The sequence below is a fragment of the Triturus cristatus genome, chromosome 5_2, assembly GCF_964204655.1.
Source record: "Triturus cristatus chromosome 5_2, aTriCri1.1, whole genome shotgun sequence".
Classification (NCBI taxonomy): Eukaryota; Metazoa; Chordata; class Amphibia; order Caudata; family Salamandridae; genus Triturus; species Triturus cristatus.
The window spans coordinates 976594731-976608656 of NC_140588.1; the positions used below are offsets into that span (position 1 = coordinate 976594731).

General features: G+C 43.2%; 1 protein-coding gene across 1 annotated transcript in view; it reads right to left on the bottom strand.

The window, feature by feature from the left end:
- Positions 1-13926, bottom strand: part of TRPC5 (transient receptor potential cation channel subfamily C member 5) — a 1029186-nt gene that overhangs the window by 498439 nt on the left and 516821 nt on the right. The window contains exon 3 of the mRNA XM_085606697.1: positions 11143-11664. Within this exon, the coding sequence (XP_085462823.1) occupies positions 11143-11664 (522 nt within the window). The remainder of the gene's footprint in view (positions 1-11142; positions 11665-13926) is intronic.

A 13926-nucleotide genomic window follows, 5' to 3' on the forward strand; every position in this document is an offset into this window, starting at 1 on the left:
AACTTACCCCAAAGGAGATTCCCCTGCCTGAGGGGAGCGAGGTTAAGGTGCCAGGGGTGTGCGCTCTGTAAAGACCATCCACGTTTGTGAGGGAGGCAGGAGTGGTAGAGGGCCTTGAGGCAGTCTGGCCATACCCCATGAAGTGTAGGCACTGCCAGCGTCGGCCGTAGACGGGTGCAGGAAGGTTCAGAGGTTTGCAGGCCGAGTCTAGTGTGAGGTCCGGTCGGCTGATACCATCTCGACGCGGTGTCACTGGGAAGGGGCGATTTGTGGAGGAGTCGTGTGGCGTGGGTGGCGGGTCCCTTACCCTGGGTTACCTGGCTAGGAACTGTATTCGCCATCTTAATGAAAACAAAGGGAGCCGTATTGCCGCCATCTTGCACACCACTGGCGGGTTAAATCGATGAATTAGGACAATCAGGATATCTGCCGAGTGTGTCGAGGGGCTTTAATAAGCAAGAGTATGTAGCGTGGTAGACTGGCACAACTCCAGTGAAGCTGGGAGCTGCGTGTAACAGGGGGTAGCTCAAACTTTCCCTGGGCTCAGTCAAAAACATCGAGCCTGACCTCTGACCAGGCAAAAACAAAGCTGCAAGGACCTCCGTACTGGCAGAGCTGCTGGGAGGAGACTACAGGAGGCACAATCAGTTTTTCAGCCTCGAGGGTGGGGGTGTAGGATCATTCGTCAGAGTGTAGCCGACACAGCCATGGTGGTTTCAGGGGCAGGTTCCGTCTAAATGATGAATCAGGGAGAACTCAGTTAGTTCGTTCACGCCAGCATTCATTGTTGAGCAGTTGAGTTTTGGTTTGAGCAGCGAGCAGGCTGCCAAATGGAGCCGGAGAGCAGACGGTGTCAGCGAATCGCGGCCCCTCGGCATGAGACGGGGGGGGCGCACTACAGAGCTCCAGAGACTGAAAGGATACGAAAGTTAACAGGCTCGATGATTGATTACGCAGGATTCTGTCCAAGTCCCCCGTGACGAAGGACGATGGCCAGCCTGGGACACACCACTGTGCTCTTCATGCAGGCAGGCATACAGCCATGGAGCTCCCACGGCCAGCAGGAGAAATTCCAATTGCTGGCGCCTGTGCTCCGGAGACTTAGAAAAGAGAGAAAAACAAGACCAGGAGTAATCGCAGGGCTTCGGCTCGGCTCCGGCCGCTGAGCTCTCCAGGCAAGCAGGCAGCTACTGGGCTCTTCAGGCCAGCGGGCGAGTCACAGCTGATGGTGCCTGCACCCCGGGCTACGGAGACTTAAAAAGAAAGAAAACGAGACCATGAGAAATCGCAGGGCTTCAGCTGGGCTCCGGCCGCTGAGCTCTCCAGTCCAGCAGGCAGTTACTGGGCTCTTCAGGGCAGCGGGCAAGAAACAGCTGATGGGGCCTGCACCCCGGGCAGTCAGGTAGCTGGGCATCAGCTGGGCAGTGCCGAGGACCGGGAGACGTACGCGCCGTTCATAGGGGATGGTTCGCGGGGGTCAGCTGTCCGGTCGAGGGGGCAGGTGGGTTTATGGCCGACGAGGTGGTTTAAACGGGGATATACTACCAATTGGTAATCCCCAAACCAGGAGCTCCTCGGGAGGCTCCTACTCGGCGGCCATTTTAGGTTCTGAGTCAATGCACACAATACTTTAGCAAGAAACACAGTAAACAGCATTGTGTACACAGTGGACCCCATGGGGGGGGGACCAAACCATATATTAAGAAAGTCGTATAAGGACCAAGACTTGAGTCAGGACGATGTCGAGAGGACATAGAATTTGTGGGGACCCACAGAACCACCCAAGGTAAGTAGAATGGGACCCCACGGAGAGAGTATGCAGTGAGGGAACACGGCTGCGTGATCCGTACAAGTCTATGTGCAAGTCATGTTTGGATTTTTAAAGATTAAGGACTCTTCCCAGTGGACCCTGACGAAACCCTGTGGAAGACAGAAGGTTGGAGAGCCACCCCACCCGTGGATTCCCTAGTACCCACGTTACCCACAACAGGGAAGCCGGTTGCATACGTGTGAAGTGGTGTCGGAAGCCATCATCAAACCCAATAGAGGACTTTGGGAAAGTGCCACTGTGGAGGTAGGAAGAAGTGTCCGGTGGAATCCCTTTTCTCTTGATGAGAGGTACCTGCTAGCAGAGGGGACAGAGTCTATGTCATTCAGGGGTGACCAGGAGACTTGGAAGAAAGATGCCCTCCGATGTTGGGTGTTGTAGGATAGATGATGAGGACCTTGACTCTGCAGCTGTGAGGACCAGGCGATGCTGAGGAGGACCAGGAGCCGTCACAAGCTGTTCCATGAAGGATGTTGAGTGCTGAGGGGTCGGTGCCTGGCTGGAGCACCAACAAGCCTTGGCAAAGGCAAGCCCCGTACAAAACAAAAAAGGAGCAACGTCGGGGCCAGCAAGGTCCAGGGGACTCACCAGAGGCAGGGGAGTCAGGGCAGGCCCAGAGAAATCAGGAGAGCCCAAAAGAAGCAAGTGGGACCCTTAAGTGGACCCACAGGCCGGAGGCACTGGAGTTGCGAGAGGACCTCAAGCAGCTCACCAAAAGATGCAGGCCACGATGCACACAATGCGGTGTGGCTGAAGATTCTGGTCACAGAAGATGCTCGAGGTTGGGGCTACTTGGAGCCTTTGCAACTGCAAGTAGATCACTGAGCACAGGGGTTCGGTTAGTGCAACCTCCATGAGGGATACTGGCCTCAAACTTGGTGAGAGGGTAGAGCAGGCCTTGGGACATGTGGAAAACCACCACCTGTGTTGCAGAGCCCAAAGAGTCCGGAGCAGCTCAGGATCACAACATGTCCCTTTTCTGGTGGTTCAGACTGCCACACCATCTGAATCCTGCCACATGACAATGAGATTCCTCATGATGCTGAGACAGCATGCTTACATCTGTGAGAATTGCAGGAAGCTGCTCCACCACACAAAAAAAACTGTTATGGGAGGATAGAGGGTGCACCCAGTCAGGTGTTGACCTAATATATAGACAAGCCTGTGATGCCACAAGCTTTGCTTACAAGTAGCTCTTGATCAGTTGCATTTACCAGCTCACGTTTCAAGAGATCACTTGTTTATGCAAATATAGGAAGACTGGTTCGTTCATAATTTGCATGACTTGCTCACCATGTATCTTCATAACCGCATTGTCTGCCCACAACTTTCTCCTAATCCTACACTGAAAGTGATAAATTCAACCATCCCATTACCACAAGGTTCTTTTTAAAGCCCTCTATATTGACTTTGTGGATATGCTAGACAGGTGCAACAACTATCGGTACCTTGTAGTTGTAGTCTGTCCTTTTTCCTGATGGATTGAAGCAGGACTATGCATCTATTGTGATGCTAAATCAGCATCTACATTTCTGATTCATGAAGTGATTCCACAATGGGGAATTCCTGAAGGGATAAGTTCTGACAACGGCACATACTTTGTTAATGCTATCTTCTCACATCTACGACACTGCTTGGTGTAAACCATAAATTATCCTCTGTATATTATCCCGAACGTAATGGCATTGTTGAGCGCCCAAACCGCCTTCTGAAGAGTAAGATCAGCAAACTATGTGCCACATTGCACAAGAAGGGGTTACATTACCACTCTTTTCCCTTAGGAACATGCCTCATTCTGACCATCAACTGTCACCCCATTAGATAGTGACAGGGAGATCCATGAACGTAGAGATCCCAACCACTAGGACTGATGTGCAGGTAGAAAGCACAGGGAAAATCCTGAATGATGAAATACATGTTTATCTTTTTGAATTAATCAAAGCTGCAAAATGCATCTCAAAACAGATATCCAAAGATAAAGAGAAGCGTGCCATTGTTGAGGTTGACCTCCTGGTTGTGCGCATAGGTGATCAGATCTTCACACGAAACTTTGTTTGAAAATGGAAGAAGCATCGATTCGGCAATCATATACCGTGACCATGGCAACTCCCACTGCCTGCAAGGTGGATGTCTGGAGGTTTTTGGCTTCACCTCACCGATGCTTGTCTGAACCCAATGTCTTGCCAAGCATCATAGACAATGTAAATGGAACAAGAGGGGGAAGAAGATTTTCATCGTAAAAATACCCCCCTCCACCTCTGCTTTTGGACAATTGTTGTCACAACTCGCTCCCTGCATTCTTGGGTCCACCACCACAGGCTGAACTGTGGGACTCTCCAGTGTTCTAATAAGCTTCCAGACCCTCCCCTTCATGTACATACTGACTTCCAGCCATTTGGACTCTATTTGGAAATGGCCATCCATTCCCAATCTATGCCGGGTTTTGTGGAAGCCAGCCTGCTCATGCCTGAAAATACATTACCTAGAATTCTCTGCTCACTACTTCATGTCCACCCCTGCAGGCCAAGAATAGGTGGAGGAATTGTGCTCACCTCTGGCTGGCTGCTGCTAGCCTGCTTACACCTGATGCATGTGATTACTATGAGCCCTTTTAAGCCCCAGCTCCCTTCAGTCCAAGGTTGGTCATTCTAGCTGTGTACTGGAGAGACCAACCCTTGTTTCCCAAGGTTTTGATATCCTTGTTTCCAGTGTTTCCTGAGCTTTAGTTATTCCTTGTTTCTAGGCTGGTGCTGTTTTCCTTGTTCCTGGATTAGCGCTGCCTTGGTTCCTGAGCCTTAGCATTCCTTGTTACTGATTTGCAGAAGTTTCCCTTATTCCTGAAATAGCACTGCCTACAGTACTACCTTGCCTCCTGAGCCTTAGCATACATTGTTCCTGAGATGCAGCAGTTTTCCTTGTTCCTGAACTAGTACTGCCTGCAGTGCTATCTTGACTCCTGAGCTTTTGCTCAATTCTTGTTCCTGCTCCAGCACAGCCTTCAGTGCTACTTTGTTTTCTTGACTCCTGATCCAGCACTATTCTAGTATATCCTTGTTGCCTCCTCTGGAAATCCGTTTCCAGTCCCTACCTTTCTTCCCATTTCCTTTGTTTCTGTTCCTAGTTTACTGTCTTTCTACTCCTGCTGTTTTGCTTCTATTACCTTGTATGTTTGCTACTTGCTTTCTGCCAAGTTTGCCCAATGATTTACTTCCTTTCCTGTTTAGCACTCCTCCTTGCTAGCTCCTTGTCTATTGTGCTTGTATTTAGTTCTACCCCCTTGCTGTTACTACCTTGTGTGTTCCTGTTTGATCGCCAGGATCTGTGGACACGGCTGACAACCTAGGTGGTGTTTCTTGCTCACTGTGAGTATTGTCTTTGAGTTACATTTATAACATCACCGTAGGTATAAGCTCCACAGACCCTTCCGTTGCATGCATATCCTGTATGTGGGTATTTGCAGTCAGTATCTGTAACAGCAATTGTGGGTGAGGAACTTACTGAGCTTCAGTCTTACCATGTGTAGCCCCTGAGTGCGTCCGTTCTGGGTGTAGTTATTCTGAATGCTAAATTGCCTCTTGAGTGCCCATCCTTTCTGAGTCTTAGCCATCTTGTTCACTTGTGCAGGCTTCTCTTTTGGATCCCTTTTCTCCTCTGACTTCCTGTGTGATCCTGGGCTGCACTGTAATCTTCTTTCTGCTTACGTTCTCTGCCCAGTCACCAGTCCTTGCCCAAGTCCATGACTGTGTTCCAGACATAGTTCCTCCCAATTGTTTTGGAAATACTGCACAAAACGTTTGTATTTTAATTTTTGCCTCTAAATGTTTTTATCCTATTGTTGCTCTTCTATAGCAATGTGTCTTTTAGTCTTGATATTATACACCTGCAAAGAAAAATGCTCTATTCATGGCAGTGTGTCCCATAATGTTCATATCTGACTATCAGTACACTCAAGCACAGCTTTATGTCTATTGCCTCTCTACTTGGGTAGGATGAAGGCCCAAATGCAACTAAAACATGTTAAGGTAGCGAGTTTTTTAGTCAATGCCACAAAATATGACTGCTCAACAGATGTTTTTTACATTAGACACAATTTTAAGGACGAGACATCATGCATAAAGAAGACAGGCCATCCTACTCCTGTAGAACTTGTCTAAATGGTATTAGATTTAGGAGTTTTAGGAGTAACACGCACACCGACTGAGTGTATAGTTATTTAGTAAACTTTTTACCCCCAGTTTGTGTTTGTAGGGCAGGACTTAGAGTCACTGTATCAGTATTTTCCCATGATCAATGGCATTCTGATATTGAACTTTCCTGTAGGGTTATGTCTATATGGAATGGCTCTTATGTTAGTCAGGATGCAGTGAAAAAGTGTGCGCATATTTGGGTTGAGAACACTACATGCTACACTTGGATATACAATAAGTCCCCAGACAGTCATGAGACTAACTTCTGTTTCTTTATGTTTCAGAGGAAATGACCATGTTGATGTAGGATGGAAGATTAATTGTAGGACTACAATATATAACGCTGACATGCAGTGCGGCACCTCCAGCATTATGGACTATTAATGTGTGGAGAGCTACTTAAGGCACAGTTACCACTAAATTGGGGAGGCCTCTGCTCAATCATCAACTTGCACGCCCCTGTTTTGGAAATGTCAGGAATTAATATCTTCCCGTTACATGAACACTCCATGAGCCATCAAACAACTTTTTTACATCATCATTGAAGGAAGAGAACTGCAGAGTATTATGGCACCACCACATGGAACGATATTAAAGAGTATTGATTGTTTGATGATGCACAGTTATACTTTGGTAGCATACTGCCGTTTGTTCATGCTAAGGCAACAGCTAGATGGCTGCAGATAACTTGGTGGGAGCTCCGTAAGGGTATCAATACTACAAAGGATGGATTTAATGCCATAAAGGAGCACCTGCGTGCTATGAGATTGATTGTAATGCAGCACTGCTATGCACTTGGCCTTATGATGGCTGTGCAAGGAGAGGTTTGTGAAAAATGTTTAACTCCATGTTGTACTTTTATCCCAGCAAATGATGCAGATAATGAAGCTTTGTCAGAGCCCATACATACTCTACATAATCTGCGGAAAAGAATGGTGGATGAAGGACGTGCCCCAGATAATTGGTTTAGCGGGTGGCTATCAATACTGCCATCCTGGATGTCGAGACTGTTAGGAGCCTTGTTGCCAACAATTGTGGTCCCATTAGTAAGTAATTGTGCTGTACAATTAATCTTAGCATGTTGTAGAAGAATAGGTGCAAAGGCGGGAGAGATGTTTCCAGTTAAGACACCAACACAAGTAGTAGATTCTCAGGGCAACATTTATAATTTAGCGCAAAGTTTAGACCAAGGTTTAGATCCAGTATTTGAAATATCAACTACAGGTGGGAATATCATGGAAAATGTGAAGAAAAAAAGCATAAAGCAACAGCAGACACCAGAAGAAAGCGTCCACACAGTTTTATGTGGTGAAAGAGCAGTGCAGGCCAAAAACTTGTGGTGACCAGAGAGGCGAAAAGTTCACTTGAGGACAAATAGAATGAATAACTTGAAAGGGTTGCAGTTAAAGGCCAACTCATATTTAGCAAGCTTGAAGGAATGTATGGTCTTAGCACACCGATGCATAGGCAGGTATTTTGTGTTTCCAAATAGATTTAAACTTGATTAGAAATAGGAGCAGGAGATTGAATTTATCAAGAACACACGGAATCTAATAAGAGGATTTAGTCGGACAATGATAAAGCACACAAGCCACAAAAAATGCCTTTACCACAGATACACATGCATTCAGAAGTAGAAGAATGCTTCATTTGTTAAGCATTGTTAGAAACTGCAATAATGGATATGTAGAGAATTAGGTTTAAGTTGAGGGTCACAGGTGACCTCAAACCTTTTATGATAAGTATATACTACTGCGTAACTGTTTAGATGACTTATTTTCTGAACTTTTGCAACTCCCATTGTTTAACTCTGTATAAAAATAGCTGTCTGTGAAGCAGCAACTTGAGACAGGCTGCTTGCCTGTGTGGGGACGGACGTGCTCCCTGTTGTGAAAGTAGAGAATTGTTTTTACATTGCCAAGAGGAGCCAGTCTTTTCTTCATTTTTAAGTTACTCTGCAACATCACTGGAAAAAACCAAAGGTTAAACTAACCTTATAGTTAGGTGAAATGTTCAGTAACAATGTAATGTTTTAAACTCTAATAACCACAGAAATTCACCAGTTATAGTTAACTCAAGTAACTATAACTCATGCTTTAACGTAACTATAACTCGTTCCCCTGCTATTCACAGTTTTCTAATCAATAATTTCACTGCAAATGTTGCGGTGATATTACCAATGATGTCATAGAAGATGTCATGAGTGATATAATATGTGGAGAAATTAGCAGTGCATGGCATGGGCTCAAGTAATAATTATAGCATAAACTTCAGGTATTTTCTGACATGGAGCAGAATAGAATCAAACATTAAGTGCTTATATGGTTGATAAAGCACTAAACCAATAAGACGGAGGCCGAGTGGTACATAACCACTCCGCCAAGATTTCCATTCTCTGTGGTATTATTTTATAGTATATATCAATATTCTGTATTCCTACCCAATAGTAAAATACTGTTTGTTGTAAAATACTACTGCCAGACTGCATCTTTTTCTGTTCTTTGGCAGTTTAAAGAGCTGTTTTTTATTTTACCACCAGCTCTATTTTTCTATCCTGATAATTAAAAAATCACCAAAATCTATAAATATGAGTGTGAATCGAAGGAAGGCAATAATAGGAATACTGCAGCAAAAACATTATCTTGTCGCTATCTAATTGTGTGGTGACCTTAATCAGACTATATTTCCAGTAGTGCCAACTGCCTTAAATCTGGTCAGAGATTATCTTATTTTCACTGGCAAATACTGCCATTTTCATACAGTGTTATTTCCTGTAATGCAAATATCAATGGTAATACATTTACTACCTGGATAATGTAACCAACTGCAGTAATCCAGCAATGTTTCAGCAATATTCATATGAAGTATGATTTGCTGGTGGGTAGCATTTTATTTTCTGAAGTATATAACTGCTGGTAGTATTTTTAATTTAGCATTAGTGGTAAAACTATCATCCTTTCTATAATTAAGATGCAATTTCTGGAATGCTAAAGGGACCTAATGTGATAGCCAGGCAAAGTTAATGTCTCAAGATTTGTACCGGCAACTGTGCGCTAAGAGTAAGGCATCCAATATATCTGGCTTTATGGAGGATAGCGGATTACATAAAACCATTGAGAAGACAAAAGGTATGTAGATTAATATTACGTATACCCACAAAAGAAACTGCAGATATAATAGCAAACATTGATATGAAATATAACAGCCATACGTTTAGGAAGTGAGGGACACATGTACATAGGGTTTTCCAGTCATAAGCGGCCCAATTAGCAGAACCTGGCCGTTTGCGACCGGAAAAATGCATCTTCCTATGTTCCAAACCCATTTTGCGATTCAATAAAATATTACCGAATTGCAAAATGGGTTAGCGGTTTGGTGTTAGGAAGGGGCGTGTTAAGGGAGTCCATTCCTAATAGCGACTCACAGTGCTTTGTACAAATGTTTTGCGACTGAAATGCAGGTATAAAACATTTGTGTTTTACCACCTTCTTTAAATAGGGGGTAACCCATTTGCAAACAGGAAGGGGTCTCTAAGGGACCCTTCCCCTTTGTAAATGCATGCAAATTTTTTTTTCCAAAGCAGGCAGTGGTCCCACATATCACTGCCTACTCTTAGAAAATGAAACTGAAACATTTCATTTTTCTTATTGAAATGCATCCCATTTCGCATTTTTCTTTTTAAACCGTGCTTTCTTTAAAAGCATACACAGACGTGGTGGTCTGATGTCTCCAGCAGGCCACCATCCCTGTGTTTTTAGCAAATCCCAATGGGTCTCAAATTGCTAACCTACCTCGTAATCATTAATGAGTTAGGTCAATTGTGACCCCCATTAAAAATTGCTAAACGTGTCAAGGACACATTAGTCCATAGTTGTTTACGATTTCCTAATAGCAAATCACAAAAAAGTGCTATTAGGAAATCGCAAAATTAAACCTACGTTCACAAATTTTTCCTAATTAGTGCCTAGTAAAAGGGACCATGATTTTAAAGAGGTATCTTTATTGAATCTGTCTTATACAGTATTCTAGCTTCAAGCACACACCTCAAATTCTTTGTCGCTTGACCACCTTAAAGCAGTCACTTTGATTTATTAATCTAGTAGTTAATACAGTCAGTTATTGCATTCCTGGCAACAATGTAAGTAAATCCTCATCCCTTGGCATCATTTAACAAATGAGAATGTGGCTTTTTAAATTTCAGTTGTTATGGCAGTCAATTTGACATTTAGCTATCTAAGCTGACCAATGTTTGTTGGTCTATTTATAAATACCATATGCATGCAAAACTATCTCAATACCTAAACCAAAAAGAAAAAAAATAATTCAAATTCTACAAGCGGCTCATTTATTAGAGGAATGTTTAAAGCATTCCTTTTAAATACAATCTTCTCAAATTAACCTTTCAATTCGGAAATTGTACTCTATTCTCGAATTGTAACTCTGCATTTCCAAGCACCATTTTACCAAAGAAAGAACCACCCTGTATCCATATTTCTCTTAAGAGACATTTACACACTGGTTTTACTTTTCATTTCTCTACTTTTGGGTAATTGTCCCTGCTTCTTACCAAGCCAGTCACTCTTTGCATACATTACTCAATTGAATTGCATATGCAAGCCGACGTACAGTGGACCTACATGTTCTTGAAAACAACAGTGTCACATATATAGATGAAATCATATAGGTCAACTAGACAGTTGGTAAACTCAATATTTAGATGTCTTCGGATAAACCAGCCAAATACCAATCCACATGAGAAAAGTGGTTTAAACCAACCAACAGCTTCAGATGCCAGACTATAGGGTCATTAGACCGGCAATCCTGCAGCAGGACATGAGTGGATACTATAAGTAATGTGTAAAATAGGGTTCAAATGGTAGTGATGAGAACAAAGAAGTACACTGGAAGTTAGTAAATACTGTTGAGATGCTCATACAGTTGCATTTCAGTCACACTGACTTCTTCACTTAACAGACCTCAAGATTAACCAAGCACTAGAGGTACCAAAAATTGATTGAAATTCTCAAATAGTGTCTGCAAATGCCAGAACATTGGCCACAACAATTTGATTACGCACCCACCAGCACAGTAATTTAAGGTAAGGATGAAGCAGTAGGACGGGCTTACCTCCTTCTGGTGATACTTTATTGCTACTTTGAGCTTCGCCAAGTCATGGCATTTCTGAGGATCCAGTTCTTCACTTTGATCATCCCTGTGATTGAGAATGATCTCCAGTTCCCTGGAGCTTCGAGCCTGGTCCAAAAGGTCCTTAGCAAAGCGTTTGCACTGCTGGGACAGTTCCTCATACTCCGCCTTGAACTCGTTCTCCACTTTGCTGAGTTCTTTAAGCTCCCACCCCAGTCGAAAGGCCGTCAGGATAGGGTCTTCGCTTGATAAGGCAACCAGAGACGGGCTGGCCAGCGCCTTGTAGATATTCAGCCTTGACCGGGAGTGCCTAAGACTGTCCACCTCGGAGCTGGAGACACATTCCACACAATTGCATCGGATTTGGTGTGGCCGTGGAATTGTTACCCGTCTTTGGACTAACAGTTTTATTATTTCATAGTTGTTGGTATGAGCTGCCAGCATTATTGGAGTGATGTCAGGGGTGAATTCAGAAAACTGGGTGTCCATCATTAATGTAGGCATCTAGAAAAGAATGCAACCACGGTCAGCACTAATCAGCAATATGCACGTTAAAGTCATAAATGTGATGCATGTCAACATAGAATTTTTCTTTTCCAATTCTTGTTAAAATATAATATTCTTCAACTTCACTCTACATCAATTTAAATAGTAACAATTACTGAAAATGTATTATTGAAGGACATGTCTAGCTCAGAAACCTGCTCTGTATGCAATGAAGAGAGAGTCGATCAAGCGGTTTTTGCATTGGACATGGGATGAAAGGGAACCGATAATGTAACATTATCGAGCTGTCGAAGTATAATTGACGAGCATGCAAAGGTGCAATGATCAGAGAAAGAAGGCACTTAATTCAAACACCTGTTAATAAATTCTATATTAACCTACCAGCAATAAATAATAACAAGAGTAAACAGGTGCTATTACTACTACTACTAATAATAATAACAATGATAATCATGGTAAAAATAATAAAAAATAAATACAAATATTGTGTTTCTAAGTGCAGTATATAACTGGTCAAATATGCACCAACATTATAATAGGATGCTTCTTCAGAAATGCCATGTAATCATACATGTTTTGTGCCTCCTAAGGACTGAATGCAGACATGTTTGCTTACATCATTATAACCAGGGTCACCAAGATTCAGGCTGCAGTGTGAACACTCCTTCTGCTTGAGACTTGTAGATGTTGTGTAAGCACCAAGGCCTCCTGAAAGGATTGCGTGAGGTTGAGTAAGATTTCTCAATTTCACAGTTAAAGTAGCACTCTTAAATAGCAACTTGCCTAGGTGGACAATTCATTTTGGCGGGAAAGAACCTAACATTCATCACAATGACCTCTCCGTCCATAAGACTAACTATAAACGAGGGAGATGATGCTTGGCTAGGTAATGGGGATAGCTGCAATCATGAGAAGCTAATGGAAAGTTGCTGGAATGGAAAATGAGCTAATTCTACCTGTAGTGGTACCTTCCTGTTACCTTGATGAGTGCAAAGTGCAACACCAACAATTAAAAGTTCTTCCTTCTCATTGAAGTTCTAACTGGTATTAATCTGTGGTCGCATGTGGCTCTCGGCAATAAGAACTGCAGTTTCACATGGTTAAGTTATTTGAAAATAAAATATTTTGACGTGTTTGTCAAGAAACCACACTTTGTCTGCCGCAGTTTGCTTTGTTTAAATCGGACAGAATGAAAGATTGTGATCATCATGAAGAAAACCAAATTAAAAATTACTTTTGGAGACTGGCCACCTAGCTTGCGACTTGATATAGAAGGTTAGCCGCTGTTGTTCTCTTCAATCTAGCTCCTTCTGTACTGCCGATTATCAAACAGCACTACCTTGTCTATAAGATGCACTCTATAGGACATCCTATCAATAGTTATCATACTTCTTGCTCTAGCAGATCGTTCCAGCTTTGATAAAACATGTTAGGAGTCAATCAATCTTTATTGAGTTTTTCTGGAAACTATACAACTACAGTTAGGTGTAACAATTAATCCCCCCAACCAACAGCCCCAACCCACAAATCTGAATCTAGCTCAACCCAGTCCCATGAGACTACCACAAAACCCTCTTTCCCCATTGATGGACTTATCATTCCTGTCTCATTGTATTGCACACTAAGGTTCCATGACTAAGAATCCCTCTCAAATCAAGGTAGATAGGTATCCTTATCAAGAAAGTCTCAATCTTTTCGGGGATGTCAGACCTCTGTGGTCCTCGGTAAGGTAAACAAGTACTGGGCCTCATAGTTTATTGAAGTTTTGGTTCATATCTAGGATGCTATATACCAGCTCTGCATGGTCTAAAAGTGTTCATGCCCTCTGCAACCACATGCCAGAACCTTGTCCTTCCCCCAAAATTACTGCTACCAACAGTAAGTTAATAGTCTTCTCTTTAATGGAGTGTAGTGGGTAATCCTTTAAAGCTGTTCTCCCCAATACAATTACCTCACAGCATCTCTCAATATTCTTTCCCATTATCAACCCATGCTCATCCAAGATCCCATCCAACGATGCTGAGACTCAAGGACAGACCCGTAATAAGCATGCAATCATGCCCCTTCCACCACAGCCTTGCAGCAAACCTCAAACCTCTCTATTAATTATGTTTAGATTGGCAGGGAAAGAGTGCCATCTATACAAGATCGTAGACGTTTTTCCCCTCCCCTGGGTGTGACAAGGGAAGATAAATGCTCTCTTATGCTCTCTCAGATTCCAGTAGCGCAAACACCTTCTAGAAGAACTTCCTCCCTCTA